At 39.5% G+C, this 14,737-nt stretch overlaps 1 protein-coding gene across 1 annotated transcript; it reads right to left on the minus strand.

The window, feature by feature from the left end:
* Positions 1–1,892: 1,892 nt before the first annotated feature.
* Positions 1,893–3,773, minus strand: LOC308083399 (uncharacterized protein; the record flags this gene model as incomplete). Its single annotated transcript, XM_080425716.1, has 6 exons — positions 3,702–3,773; positions 3,460–3,556; positions 3,194–3,322; positions 2,805–2,900; positions 2,451–2,649; positions 1,893–1,974 (listed from the first exon to the last, which is right to left on the minus strand). Exons 2-6 carry the CDS (start codon positions 3,536–3,538, stop codon positions 1,893–1,895), a joined length of 585 nt encoding a protein of 194 aa, XP_080281842.1. The 5' UTR covers positions 3,539–3,556; positions 3,702–3,773.
* Positions 3,774–14,737: the final 10,964 nt, after the last annotated feature.

The raw sequence follows: 14,737 nt of genomic DNA on the forward strand, positions 1-14,737 counted from the left end.
AAATCAAAATGGTTGACAGGTGAAAATAGGCTTATTTAGCTGAAATTGAACATAAAAGGTCACGGTTTAAGAATTATCTTATGCTATTTTTCCCCTCCAACAGCTATTTTACTAGAGTCTAGTTTAGTAAAATAGAAAATATTCTATGTAGATTTAAGGATAAAATACCTTCTGTACTTGCATGGAATAGATATCAAGTACAGACAAAATGAAAACACTCCTGTCATACGTTTAATCAGACAGTATACTAGGTGTTATTCATTCTAAAGTTGTACATTATTCAAGTCAGTTATATTAAGATCACAGCTTCTCTCTACTTTCCCAGAGGAAAAATCTGCTTCTCATTTTAATCTCAGATGCTTCTCTTGAGCAACCAGCTTTTATTTCTCATTTGAAGTTCATTTAAAGATCACCTATGGATTCTTATGGCTCCTAACTTGAATATTAGGAGACGAAACGAGACATAGTTTGAGACAGGGGTATATACATTAGAGCTGTATTGAGAGATAAATGAGACATAGGCAAGATACATTAAGAGCTGTATTTGAGAGATAAATGTGACATAGGCGAGATACATTAAGAGTTGTATTTGAGAGATACATGAGACATAGGCGAGATACATTAAGAGCTGTATTTGAGAGATAAATGTGACATAGGCGAGATACATTAAGAGCTGTATTTGAGAGCTACATGAGACATAGGCGAGATACATAAAGAGCTGTATTTGAGAGCTAAATGAGACATAGGTGAGGTCTCTTTAGCTTCTCATTGAGACATACATTAGCAATAATTGAGATTTAATTTCCCCTTTCTCACATTGAGCTTTATAGGAGAAACAGTGAACATGCTAATAAATATAAAATCATTAATTTATTTTTAAATGTAAAAAAAAAAACAGCTTCAATTGTGCCACAATGCCTCAACCACATGCTGGTTGAAAACCACTACAATAATGCATCACATTATATGAAAAACTGTTGAGTATTCTTGGTGCGTGCAAGAAGGTTTGAATGTAAGACAGACAACGACGTTGGAGAAAGTAGATCTGGAGTTTATTGCAGACGAAGGTTTACACAGCAAACATGGTTATTAACGATAGGACATGTCAAGCTCCTAGATGATCATGAGTCACAGTAACATTATTTCACAACACTTGGAAGACAGATGATATGGCTGCCCTTTCATCTTGACTCTATACAGAGCTATTTAAGACACCATCTGACCAGTACGAATATCTCCTTTACCTAATCGTATCCAGTGATGCCAGGTGGGAGGCAACCTGTTGTGTTAGGTCTCGGCTCGCCCAGCACCCCCCTAACCCACAGCCAGCCTAATGACCTTACGACTAGTCCCATAATGTGATAAGATTTGAGCTGACTCATTTATTTATTTATATAAAAAAAAAAAAAATGTATTGGCATCAAAATGTACATAAAAGTTGAAAGGACCACTTCACCACTTTTCATACAAATGGTACTCACTAATGTTCATGATAAAATACTACAATTTTTTTCTACTCTGTCTGTGTCTCATAGGAGGGCTGTGGGTAGTTCAGAAACCCATCCACCAGTGACATCATCGTTTGGCAGTTTTTTTGTATTAAACAAGATATTTTTAAACATATTTAGATTTGTATTATCGTGAATTGATGATGTCACTGGTGGACAGGTTTCTGAACTGCCCACAGCCCTCCTATGAGACAGACCGAGTAGGAAAAAAAGGGTAGTATTTTATCATGAACATTAGTGAGGACCAATTTTATGAAAGCAGGTTGAAAAGTGGTCCTTTAAGTGCAAAAGTGCATCATCTTTAACATATTGCCACAACCAAAACAGTAGTTCTGCTGCCAAAAACACTGCGGTACCTAGTCCTTTGCAGCACGGCTTCGGCACTTATTGGTCATGGCTTTCTTCAAGCCCTCTGCAGTGAAAACATTTGTCCATGATGCCAGAGAGGAACACCGCAAGACGTAGTCTGCAGACAGAGAAGATGACATGACACAAGTCAGTCAACATGGGTTTCCCCCGGTTAAATATATACATTGTAAAGACTATATGACTCTCTACAGACTGAGCACGGCATAGCCACAGACGAGGCCAACCTGGTTCAGAGTGTACTGTACGTCCCACCAGCGCAACATGTTGAAACCAGCATTTCTTTACTGCACAAAGGCAGCCAAATTCCCCAATGATAATGTATTGGTGACATCATAAATTGAGAACATAATTTACAAAACCAAGATTTGTCAAGGATCAAGTATATTTATGTGTCCCAAGCTGGGCCTTTTACAGCAGATAATAAAAGCCCTAAAAACACAACACAGTAAGACAGACATGTGTATACATTGTCACAAGATACCCCAAGATATATATCTATAAGTGGTTACCAACTCCACTGACTGGCCATCTATAACACTACTCTGAGGAACTAGTGGTGTGACAAATACTTACTGAACAGTGCATCTCTTCGCCTCATCCAGTTTGTTCTTCCCCTCTGGGATGACACCATGCTTTCCGTATACGACGGCATTGCGGCACTCCTCATGGGTGAAGAACACCTCGAACAAGGCGTGGAATAGCCTCTTGCAGTCCTTCCTGGCACGCTGGTGTATTGCTGCCAGCTGCACAGATGAAATCATCTGTCCACAGCCTGTGAATATAGAGCGAGCAATTAACAAACTGCAAAACAGACAACTGTGACCTCCTGAAAACTTCACTATCTAGTTGCAGCTCACAACACGGATCACTCGCTACCAAGAACGTCAGGTTCAGTGTGAAATGTATGGCAAACGTATACATCCATACCTGGATATAGCTCCTGCTGCCCGAGACTGGACACTCCAGACTCTAGGTCACCGACCAGGGTGATAAAGCCCTTCAGTGCGTCTAGTTGCTCAGAGCCTAAAACAAAGACAAAAAAATCTGAGTGTATTTGTAAAACAATAAGATTGAGTACTGTTCTATATAGCTCTACAGTATATTCTGATCGCAGTCATTGATGAGTATTTGTTCAGTAGGAGGGGTCGATCTCCCCAGCTCTTCAGTAAACAGAAAACAGTTTTATTTTGGGATACCAATGTTTTCCAGTCATGTCAGAGAACTCACAAAAGAGGCACAGGATAAAGTAAAGTTTCAAGTGAGAAAGAAATTAGCAGACAACTGAAAACTGCAACATTACAGGCAATAAAACTTACTGATACTGGAGAGCACAGTGGTTATCCTCCTCAACTGGAGCTGGAGCTTCTCCACCTCAGACCGACAAGAGTCGCAAGGCTGCCACCCTTGACCCTCTGGTATGCTCTGGTCAGATGGATTTGGTTGACCTAGAAAGATTGAAAGCACGTCAAAAACTGTAAAGAAAGGTTTTAAAAAAAAAAGTAGAATGCAAAACTCATCTATGAATCCTGAATTTTAAGGACAACAGTGCCAAGTCTGCTGACACTTAGCTGAGGAACCACACCTTCTACTGGAGCATCACTGGACGGAGATGGAGGTTGCAGTACACTGGGTGTTTCTTGGTTCCACTGATCCAAGTCCATATATGTAGCTGCATACGGCTGTGCAGAAAAGACAAAAGGCCCTTAATTGTACTTGGTCAAAAATCATCAAAACTATAGGCTACTATACAAGCTCATAGCGCAGCACCGAGTGCTGTGCTACGAGCTTGTAGGTCTAAATGGGTTAAATCTAAAGAAAACATACCTCATCAACAGGTCGGCAGGCCTGTGTAGAAGAGGCTGGAGGGTATGGCTGTAGATCGGGGTAAAAGGTATCACAAGGTTCACAGGTATCACAGAAAATTAATGCGTTGCATTCGGAATCTTATAGTCAAATATGAAAATTGCCATATATGCACATTTCTTACCTCAAGGATGTGAGCATAGCCTGTATGTCCTAACTTCATGTGATGGAGACATGTCAGGCGTGCTGCAATGTTAAAAACATTAATTTACAGCAGCCAGTTATTTAAAAAAGCGTATACTTTCATGAGATACTCTGTCAGAAACAGTAATTACCTTTGTCCAGCTGCTTTTCATATAAGGTCCCACAGCGGATCACTTTGGGTACAAAGTAGGAGTTCCATCAATCGAGGATTTGTCAGAGTTCATCCTATGACACAGACAGATAAAGAGAGAGAGCGGGTCAGTTCACATTCCTCCAACGAGGATCTACAGGTGTTCATCCATAACTAGAGAGAGATCACAGAGAGACAACAAATATTAGAAAAGTAGAGCCTGGTGTTAACCAGGTAAGGAAGCCCATGCAGGCCTACTTCAAAGGAATACATTTGCTTACATGTTCCAGTTCTTTGAAGCATGGGTCAATGAAGGCCCATCTGGGTTGTTATTCAAGGTCCAAGACCTGGGAAACATCCTTCTTGTTGGGTCTGGTCTTAGGCTCTCAGTTGACTCTTCCAGACTGCCAGAAAACATAACAAAAATAAACAATTACAATTTAAAAGTGTAACCACATCATGCCATGATGAGTGTCAGATGTTTGTCATTTGTCTGCCAGGTATCAGTGGTGTTAACATGAATAGTGGCTTACTCACTTAGCTCCACTGGCTGCATATCTGTCCTGCAACATTGGGTAGCTCTATGAGGCAAGGGATAAAAGGATAATATACATTAGAAACAATGTTTGGTAATGTCTAGACGCCAATAAGAAATAACTAAGTAATAGTAAAAAAGGGAATTAAACAAATAACCACTGGCAACCACTGGCATATGTATAAATGAGGCTAGACAAGACAGTTGCAAAGGGCCTTACAGTCAAGACAAACAGCCAAATATACAAACTACATAAGCCACAGTCTAATAATAATAATACGAATTACTAATACTAATAATAAGTCTGATTTCAACCTGGTGTCCCTATTTTGGGCAACATTCTCAATAATGGGCAGCCTACACCCTCACAACGTGTGCCACTGTCTAACCCTGCAGTATTAATTGTCCCCCCAGGGAGGTCCCCACATGATTTTGGTGGGGGGGGGGTCCCCCGATGACAGTGAAGTGACAATTTAAGGACTTTTAGACCTTTTTATTGCCTCAAAAAGAAAGAAAAAGACCATTACTGAATCAAAGGTAAACAACAAACTATACTATAAAAACTGGTCAAACATTGGCCAAATTGTCAAATGATATAAGAAAGAGGCAACAATTGTGAAAATAGAGAATATCTATATCATTGGTTCTCAACCTGTCGGTCAGGACCTCAGGGGGTTCCCCAAATGATTTTGGGGGGTCCCCAGTTAACAGTAAAGTGACAATTTAATACCTAACAAAAAGATAAGAGGAAAATGAAATGAAAAAATACCATTACTGTATTAAGTAATAATCAAACTATATTATATAAAAACTGAAAACAAATTATATAAGAAAGAGGCTACAATTGTGAAATAGCAGATCTACAAGCACACAACGCCTCGCAGTGTGAGACATTGTGAGCTTGTAGATCTGCTAATTTCACAATATTTAACAGTGAAACAGACTAGTCAAGCTAAATTGAATGCCTCAACTCCTACAATTCCAAGTGCTTGTCAGGGTGGGGATCTCCAGTTCAAATATGATTATTTTGGAGGGTCTCTAGTTTAAATAGGATTAATTTGGGGGGTCTCTAGTTCAAATATGATTATTTTGGGGGGTCCCCAGTTCAAATATGATTATTTTACTTACTTACACTTACTGTGTATCAAGACAGTCAGTGGATTCAGTCTTCTATCTTCTGCATGCTATTGTTAGTTGATCTTCTGGTTCATCTCCATTGGGTTGGGTAGCTCGCCATCAAACATCAAGGTGTCCAAGCAGAATCAAACTCCAAGCGAGTCCAAAAAACCTGACCTACAATATGTAAGATCAGAATGTATTCATTTCCTTATATGGTATAGGGGACCATAACATAAAGCTTAGCTTCATTCATGAAATTATCTCTATTACTCACATTAACAGGAATTACAATTTAACCAATAAACATTAATTACTGTAAAATTCCATTCATCAAAACAACAAAATAAATTAATCAAATAATCAGGACTATTACAAATAAATCCTTTAAACAAAAATAAACAATGTCTCTTTACATAATAATGGCATAACATTGCAACACCAGTATCAAACATTTGCTATGTGACCTGTATACTGCAATGGCCACCTCAGTTAATGCAGCCTATACAGACACATGCAGTAAAAATATTAGCTTTAAAACCAAAGTGCATCTTTTTAGTGTGAAAACACAGGATCAGAGTGTTCAACACTACTCTACAAAAACATTCAGCATGTCCAATTGTTCATTGATACAGTAAACATCAACCTCATTCATATCACATCATCACCTCTAAGTTAGCATTAGCATGCTAGCATTGTTAGCTTAAGTCAATGGCATACTCCTGTGTATATTAGCATTAGTGGCTAGCGCTAGCATAAGCATGCTAATCGTTTTTAGCACATTAGCACACAAGCCTCACCATGCTGGTATCTCCTCTAACTTCAAACACGAAGTCAGGGCTCATCTGGTTGCACCCAGATGAGTGGTCTTATCTATAAACAGCTTCTGGATGTTTTTAGCTTGACTTTATCAACTTTTAGTAACTTTTAATCAATATAGTGGCTTGGCTCCACACAGTAGCTAGCTACTGTCTGTATCTCATGTGTAGAGGAAGAGGAAGTCACATGATCTACACACAGGACTTAGCTTGACTCAACAGGAAGTGACATGTTCAAAATAAAAGTACTCTTTACAGAATAAGTGCTTATCTTAGCTGACATTTTTCTGTATAATGTTTTCACACTGGGCATACTCATACATGTTTATATTTCTCAAACCCTGGTTACACTAGCATGACCTCTTAAAATACACACTTTCTACAAAAATACCACAGCCAATATTCTTAACATACAGGTAACAGTTACATTATCCACAGTTATGTATTGTTTAAGTTTCACCTACCAAAAAGGAATAAATGAAATAACTCCATGGTCATCTTGCAGTCTGCAGCAGCAGCTGCCTTGAGTCACTGGGCTTTCAAACACAAACTGGTTCACACCAGCTATCCAGATCAAAGGAATGTATGACGTCACTGCCTTGTTTGGACACTTAACCCTTGCACTGCTGACATGTAATGTGTGAACTACAGAAGGAAGTTACTATCTAAAGATTAGATTAAATTAATAGTTACTATCTAAAGATTAAATTAGATTAAATGAATAGTTACTATCTAAAGATTAAGACAGACGGACAGACAGACAGACAGACAGACAGACCGACCGATAGAGATGATATTAATCATTATAATTATAATATACATAATAATATAATCAATATAATAAAAGTATTAAATACGTATGTAAGTACATATTTATACAAATATAATGTTAAATTAGAATGTTATTATATTAATATCTAGACTATATTATTACTATTATATTTAGCCTATAGTTGCAGCTGTAGTAGTAATAGTATTTGATTAGATTTTGGTAAAATAAATCACAATATAACTTATAAACCCAGGATAACAAATCAAAGTTTAATGAAACACTTGTTTCCAATGTGGTCCTGCAGTAGTAGTAGTAATAATAATAATAATAATAATAATAATAATAATAATAATAATAATAATAATAATAATAATAATACAAATAATAGTAATATATATATATATATATATATTTTTTAAGACCTCCCCTTTTGTGTTGAGGCCAAAATTGACCAACCCATGTTAGGAGCACGTTTCAGGCAATTTGGAGTCGATTGGTAGTACCAATTGTAGTGACACTATTTTGGGTCCCTAACATTCATTGAGCTCTGGACTTAGGGACACCCCCCCCCCCTATTTCGAGGACGCCCGATCGAATGACGTCAATCACGACCTTCTACGACCTTGGGAAAGTGGTTAAATCAAGCATCAGACTTGTAAAAATAGCAGATCTACAAACTTACTAATTATTAACTAATAATTATGTTGGTGCCATCATCGCAGATACCCGGAAGTGGCTCAAACCACCCAGAAGTGACTGATTTTGGGGGTTTTCTCAGTGTTCTGGGCCCTATAAGGCTACTATATATTTTTTTCATAAAATTAGACGTCACACAGAGCATTATGACACCCTCAGTGAGTTGGCACGTGCAACAGTCATTTTATTATAAAATAAAGTAGTAACGCTGCGAGGGAATGTCCAAACGATAAGCGACATCGTTACGCAGGTCTCAACTTGCTCTACAACATATCCAAAGATGAGCTCGTACGAGTCAATGAGCACAGAGAATAAGCGACCGCAGTAAAAGCAGTACATTTGCAATTTACGTACGGTGTCGAGCACAAAATCTGTAACTAATCGCTCCAGATATTGTTTTTCTTGATCAGCTTCTCAGCCTGAATGCGCACATTTAATAGGGTTAGGCATAGGTTTTTTTTTCGATAATCTCCTAAGCCTCATATCGCCCAAAGTCCCGGGCAATAGGGTTCTGAAGGTCGCACCCAATATGTTTAAATTAAAGGGAGATGTGACCTATATCAGCGGTGAAAGATCTGCAATATTTGCATGAAGAATTGAGTGACTTGGTTTCAATTCATTTATTATTTCATCTTCAGATATGTAGAGGGGATAAGGGGACTCCCTCTTGACCTCCACACCCACCCCCAACCTCCCAATACCCACCTAGAGAGCCACCACATCTCCCACTCCCACAATTTGGCCCCCCTCATACTCCCCTAACTCTGGAGGGGGTACCCTTCAGAGGATGTACGATCTAGGCCCAGGTGACATTACAATTACAATTCAGGCATTTAGCAGACACTCTTAATCCAGAACGATTTACAGTAAGCCAGAACAACACATGGTAATACATCAAATCATAAGCAAGCTAAGAACCTAATATGTCTAACAGTAGATTATCTGAACAGTGAAGCTATGAGTATACATTATATATTATCTGAACAGTGAAGCTATGAGTATACATTTTAGAGTGCTATAGTCTACATAAAATGCTAAATTACATAAGTTTAGCCGTTGCATATACGCCTGGAAGGTCTGAATAGGTGTTAAGACTATGGCAGTATGGCAGTTTGGGAGTGCTGTCTGCAGTTTTGATTGCAATAGTTTTGGAGCCAGAAGGGAGAAGAGGGGGCACCCATGGCCAAGTGGTCCAGGCACATGCCACATAAGGCCCTGGCCTGTCAGCGTGTCACGTGTTCGAGTCCCATTCATCATGTCCTTATTACTGCATGTCTCTCCCATTCTCTCTTCCTCTTTCCTGTCTATCTCCACTTTAAAGGCGAAAAGGCCAAAACAACTAATCCTTTAAGAAAAAGAAGGGAGAAGAGTCTGGGATGTGTGAAGCATTGTCCCGGCTGTTTTAGTTAATGTTCAGCCAGCCTCCCTGCGTTGGCTGATCTGAGCGCGCGAGGCGGTTGTTGGGTCAGATTGGACTTTGAAGATATTGGGGTTTGGTTGCTTTGACCCTGAGGCATTTTACAAAGTGGATATCTCATACTATTTGAGTGAAATATAAATAAACTAATAAAGCTTTCCTTTGTATGTAGGAATAGATAGATAGATAGATAGATAGATAGATAGATAGATAGATAGATAGATAGATAGATTCATTGTACAGTCTAATGGCCCTTGGGATAAAGGAGTTCCTAATTATATCTGTCCCCTTGATGCACCCGACGATGGCGGTGTCGACGTCATCTGAGAATTTCTGCAGGTGGCACATCTCTGTGCAGTGTCTGAGCTCTGCCGTGTAAAGGGTGAAGAGAAGGGAGGCCAGCACAGTCCCCTGGGGGACTCCTGTGCTGCAGGTCACAGTGTCAGATGTAAAGTCCCTCAACCTGACGTATTGTGGTCTGTCAGTGGGGTAGTCCATGATCCAGGACACAAGGTGTGGGCCAACATGCATGCTGTTCAGTTTGTCTTTCAGAAGGGGGGGGGCTGTATGGTGTTAAAGGCGCTTTGAAAATCAAAAAATAATATCCTCACAGCACCACTTTCCTTGTCCAGGTATGTAGTCGAAGCTATTGAGGTCAGAATTAAAATCCCTGTATAAGGTTGCAGGCACCCCAACTTTAAGCTGGTTCCCTATAGGCCTAGTAGAGCCTAGGGAAGTTGAATCGCATTCATTTTAATTGTTTATGATACTAGTCACCTATTTCTTGGTAAGGAATTTGTTCCCAAACGTTCATAATCTATCACGTGGTCTCCCAGTTTTAGTATTTGTATTTCACAGTAAGTCCCAGTAATAATGAATTCATTCCTTATTGGTGTCAAATGAGATATCCTGAAGGCTTTAACAAATTGTTAATAATAACTGAAATTAAATCACTGATACTGGACATTTTGTCTTGTGGAAAAAGGAGAAATGTCCAATTACATTGGACATTTTTTGATTTTAACATAAATGGTAAATGGTGCATTTATATAGCGCCTTTATCCAAGGCACTTTACATAGATTGTGCATCAATTCACCCATTCACACACCGATGGTGGCGGAAACCATGCAATGCACCAACCAGCACATCAGGAGCAATATACTGTAGAGGTTCAGTGAAACTTCGACACTAACTCTGGGGGAGCCCGGGTTTGAACTGGCAACCTTGCGGTTACCATCCAGCCACAGTGAGCCACTCTACCCCTGAGCCACTGCCACCCATAAATATGCTTATAATGACTTAACTATAATTGATATGTGCTAATTGGATCACCAAAATGATTTGTCTATGATGAATAATAAATTAAGGAGTCTTTTCAGTCATTTCTAGTGGTCAGATTTTGGTAGACTTTTGATATGTTATGAATAATTAAGGTCTGGCGCCTATCTGAGTCTTATGGGATTTGATCGATCTCAGTATTAAAGAGCTCTAAATGAGATTATGTTGAGCTCTCACTCTGAGCTATATTTGAGAAGCAACAATTCTGCTATACTGAGCAACATTTAAGCAATTTTTTAGATCTCCTGTATAGCTCATCAGAGCTCCATCTGAGACATACTGAGTCTATTTCTCAAGAGAAAACAATGAGAAACATACATTTGAGATGCAACAATGCTGCTACATTGAGAAACATTTAAGCCATTTTTGAGATCTCCTGTATGGCTCATCAGAGGTTCCATCGGAGACATACTGAGTCTATTTCTCAGGAGAAAACGATGAGAAACAGGAGCCATAAGCTGATATCTCCTTTTTGCCTCACATTGATCTCATTTATGGCTTAAGAAACAAATGAGCCAGAGATGAGAGCTCAAACTTGGATTATGCTTTCCTCTGGGTTTGTCTGATATTGATAGCCTAAGCTTTTAATTTATTTACAGATATTAATTTCTATTGCATGCTGGATATTGCGACTCATAATTTTGTGATTTTGGCTGTATTTTGTCAAATATATAAATCTATATTTGGTTGTTGATCAAATGTCGGGGTTTACTGTGATTTGATGTGTACACTGCGCTGCCACTGACAATCAATGAGACAGACAGCTGCTAAGCAGTTCACTTGTTCTACTGGGTTGTACCTAGTTCTTTTAAAATGGTAGGTCCAACGTTCTAAAAGACTAGTGTAGGTGTACATTAATGATGATAAAAAAACATTGGGGCACATCAGTCCGTAATACGGAATTATCTCTCTCTCTCTCTCTCTCTCTCTCTCTCTCTCTCTCTCTCTCTCTCTCTCTCTCTCTCTCTCTCTCTCTCTCTCTCTCTCTCTCTCTCTCTCTCTCTCTCTCTCTCTCTCTCTCTCGTTGCTTGGCTTCCGTTGCATTTTAAGCTGGAATATAGGCTCGAAATCAAACCTACCAACTGGTTATGTGCAGTGCTTCACTTGATGTTGAATCTCAACTAGACAACTGGTGTCTACCGTATTGACAGGAAGATAGACAGAGAGAGGCACATGTGTAAGCAATATTCATGGCTGCAGGCCAAACAAGGCCTGTTCAAAGTTTGCATTTTCAAACGATTGCTATAGCACCGCCCTTTGGCCAATTGGAGTGAGATATTTTTTGCGCTTATTACTGCAAAGTTTTGAAAAAATATGACACTGAATTCATGTAGTTGGAGGCAGAAGAATCATTTTCATAAAACTGCAATATTCATTGGCTCATGGAGACTTCATTTTTTTCATGTACTAACTCTCCAACTGGGTTTTTAGATATTGGTCCAAAGTTGGTGTGCAAAAAGTTTAGTGCAAAAAAGGAGTTTGTATTTAAATGTTTTTCATATCATTTAAAATGGAGGCTCAGAGGTCATAAGTCAAAGTGTCAAATGTGTTCCTAATGAGGAGACACGTGTGTGGGCTATGCCTGTTCAAAGTTTGCATTTTTCAATTGATTGCTATAGCGCTTCTACCATCTGAGACTGCTTGCCCGAATTAAATCAGTTCTGTCCTTCAATGATTTTGAGCGAGTCATTCACGCCTTTATTTCCACACGTCTGGACTACTGTAACGCGCTATATGTCGGGCTAAATCAAGCCTCCTTGGCACGCCTGCAGCTAGTCCAAAATTCTGCGGCACGCCTCCTGACAGGAACCAGTAAGCGTGAGCACATTACGCCCGTGCTGGCCTCACTCCACTGGCTACCTGTTCGCTTCAGAATTGATTTTAAAATGTTATTGTTTGTTTTTAAATCCCTGAATGGCTTGGCACCTCAGTACCTCTCTGACCTCATAAAGGTCTATACCCCCCCAAGGTCACTGCGGTCTGCTGGCCAGCTAAGTCTCGAGGTCACAGTAAGGACCAAATTAAAGACCAGAGGCGACCGAGCCTTTGCTGCCATAGCCCCCACCCTATGGAATGCGCTCCCCCCCATGTTAAAAGGGCCCCCACCATTGAGACTTTTAAATCTCGGCTTAAGACACACCTTTACACCTTGGCATTTTAACCCCGCTTGAGAGTTTTCTGTGGTCTATGTCTTATTTGTTTTCTGTGTTTTTTGATGGTGTTTTCTGTGTTTTTAGCATATTTTAGCTTGTATTTTGCATGATTTTCTGTACAGCACTTTGTAAACCCTTAACCCTGGTTGTGAAATGTGCTATACAAATAAAGTGGATTGGATTGGATTGGATAGCGCCACCCTTTCGCCAATGGTTGAGTTTTGTGTCTTCGTCGTTTGGCATAGCCCTCTACCATATTACCAAGTTTCATAAAAACAGACTGCACGGTTAACACATTGGGTGCCAGAGGTTTATTAAAATATTATACGTTGAGTGCCTGCATTTCTTCCATCCACTTGCGTTATACGTTTCGTGCTGTAGAAGCCCCGACGCGGAAGTGCATGTAAACAAAGCGTGTGTGCGAGACGGCGGAGGGTCCCGACTAACGCCTGGAACAATAATATTTCCAACGCGATCCTCCATTGCAGCGTGATCGCTGATCGAAAACGGCTCGTTTCCACCACGTTAAAAAGAAATGGAGATATTAAGCTTTTAGTCAAGGAGATAACATTGAAAACGCCGACCGGAAGGATTTTTGACATGGAGCCACATCCAGCCTCTTCTTCTCAGAAACTCCTTGGGTGATGTCAAAGTTTCGTTTTAGCGCCCCACGTGGGCCACTCGTATAAAAATAGAATTGGGTCAAAAACGGTCCGGACCGTTTTCGGCACTTCTCGTTTGGATCCTCAAAAACGGTCCGGACCGTTTATGGCACTCGATGTGTTAAGCTAGAACTGCAAAAAAACGGAAGAAGAAGAAGAAGAAAACTAACAAAAACAAAAGGGAGCCAAAGGATGCCTACACAGTGCGTGCTTGGCCCCCTAATAATTAAACCAACAGAAACAAAAGGGTGCCTACACTCTGACATGCTTGGCCCCCTAATAATAAAACATGCAATTTATATACCGCTTCTCAAAATACCCAAAGACGCTTTACAAAACAACAAAATAAAACAACTTTATTAAGACCAAAAATAAGTAAATACAATAAATGAATAAAGACTTGATTTGGCACTGTAAAAAAGTGAACTTGGATTGAATTGGATCATTTTGAATTGAATCGAATACACAGAAAGCACTCTTGGGTACCCCTCTTTAATTCAAATGTATATATTTACAATGGGTGGAAATATAGAGTATTGCATTGTCCATATACACTGCAATCTTTTCATTGGTTTCCTTCTCTAATTTTTGTCATTAAAGCACTTCTAATACACACATAAAACCATAGTGGATTTTATTTTATTTTATCACACACACATTACACCCACCCATCCAGTATACACATTTCATATAATCCTAACTACACCCACTGATAATACGAGTTATTCATGGTTAGCCTCGCGTGGCCAGACTATATCAATGGCAGAGGGCAATTATTTTGTTGCACTGGCAGATTTGTCCTGTCCCAGGCTAATTCATGGTATGGCACTGGTAAAATAAATTAAATAAATACATTAAATAAAAAGGAGTCAAGAAGTCCTTCTTTGTGTCAGTTTATTGTACGGACCGGCCCGGGGAGTTCTCCAACCAACATAGATCATACAGGGGTTTATATACACCTCACTCACACAAAATTAGTTAACCTAGCCTGTTACACAAGAAGCTTTGTATTCATCTTTGGTCATAAACATGTGGTATCGATTGCAAATCATAAACTATTTTAGAGACCTTTGACATTAGGTCTCCTGACCATCCCATGAGAATTAACTGGGCAAACCTTTAACAGCCCAAGGTCACATCAACATTCCCTGCAATTAACTCAGTGCTTTTCATTACCTTAGTCACTAAGGTAATGAAAAGCACATGGAGACCTCT

Source organism: Gymnoscopelus braueri, assembly GCF_963280865.1.
Source record: "Gymnoscopelus braueri genome assembly, chromosome: 4".
Classification (NCBI taxonomy): domain Eukaryota; kingdom Metazoa; phylum Chordata; class Actinopteri; order Myctophiformes; family Myctophidae; genus Gymnoscopelus; species Gymnoscopelus braueri.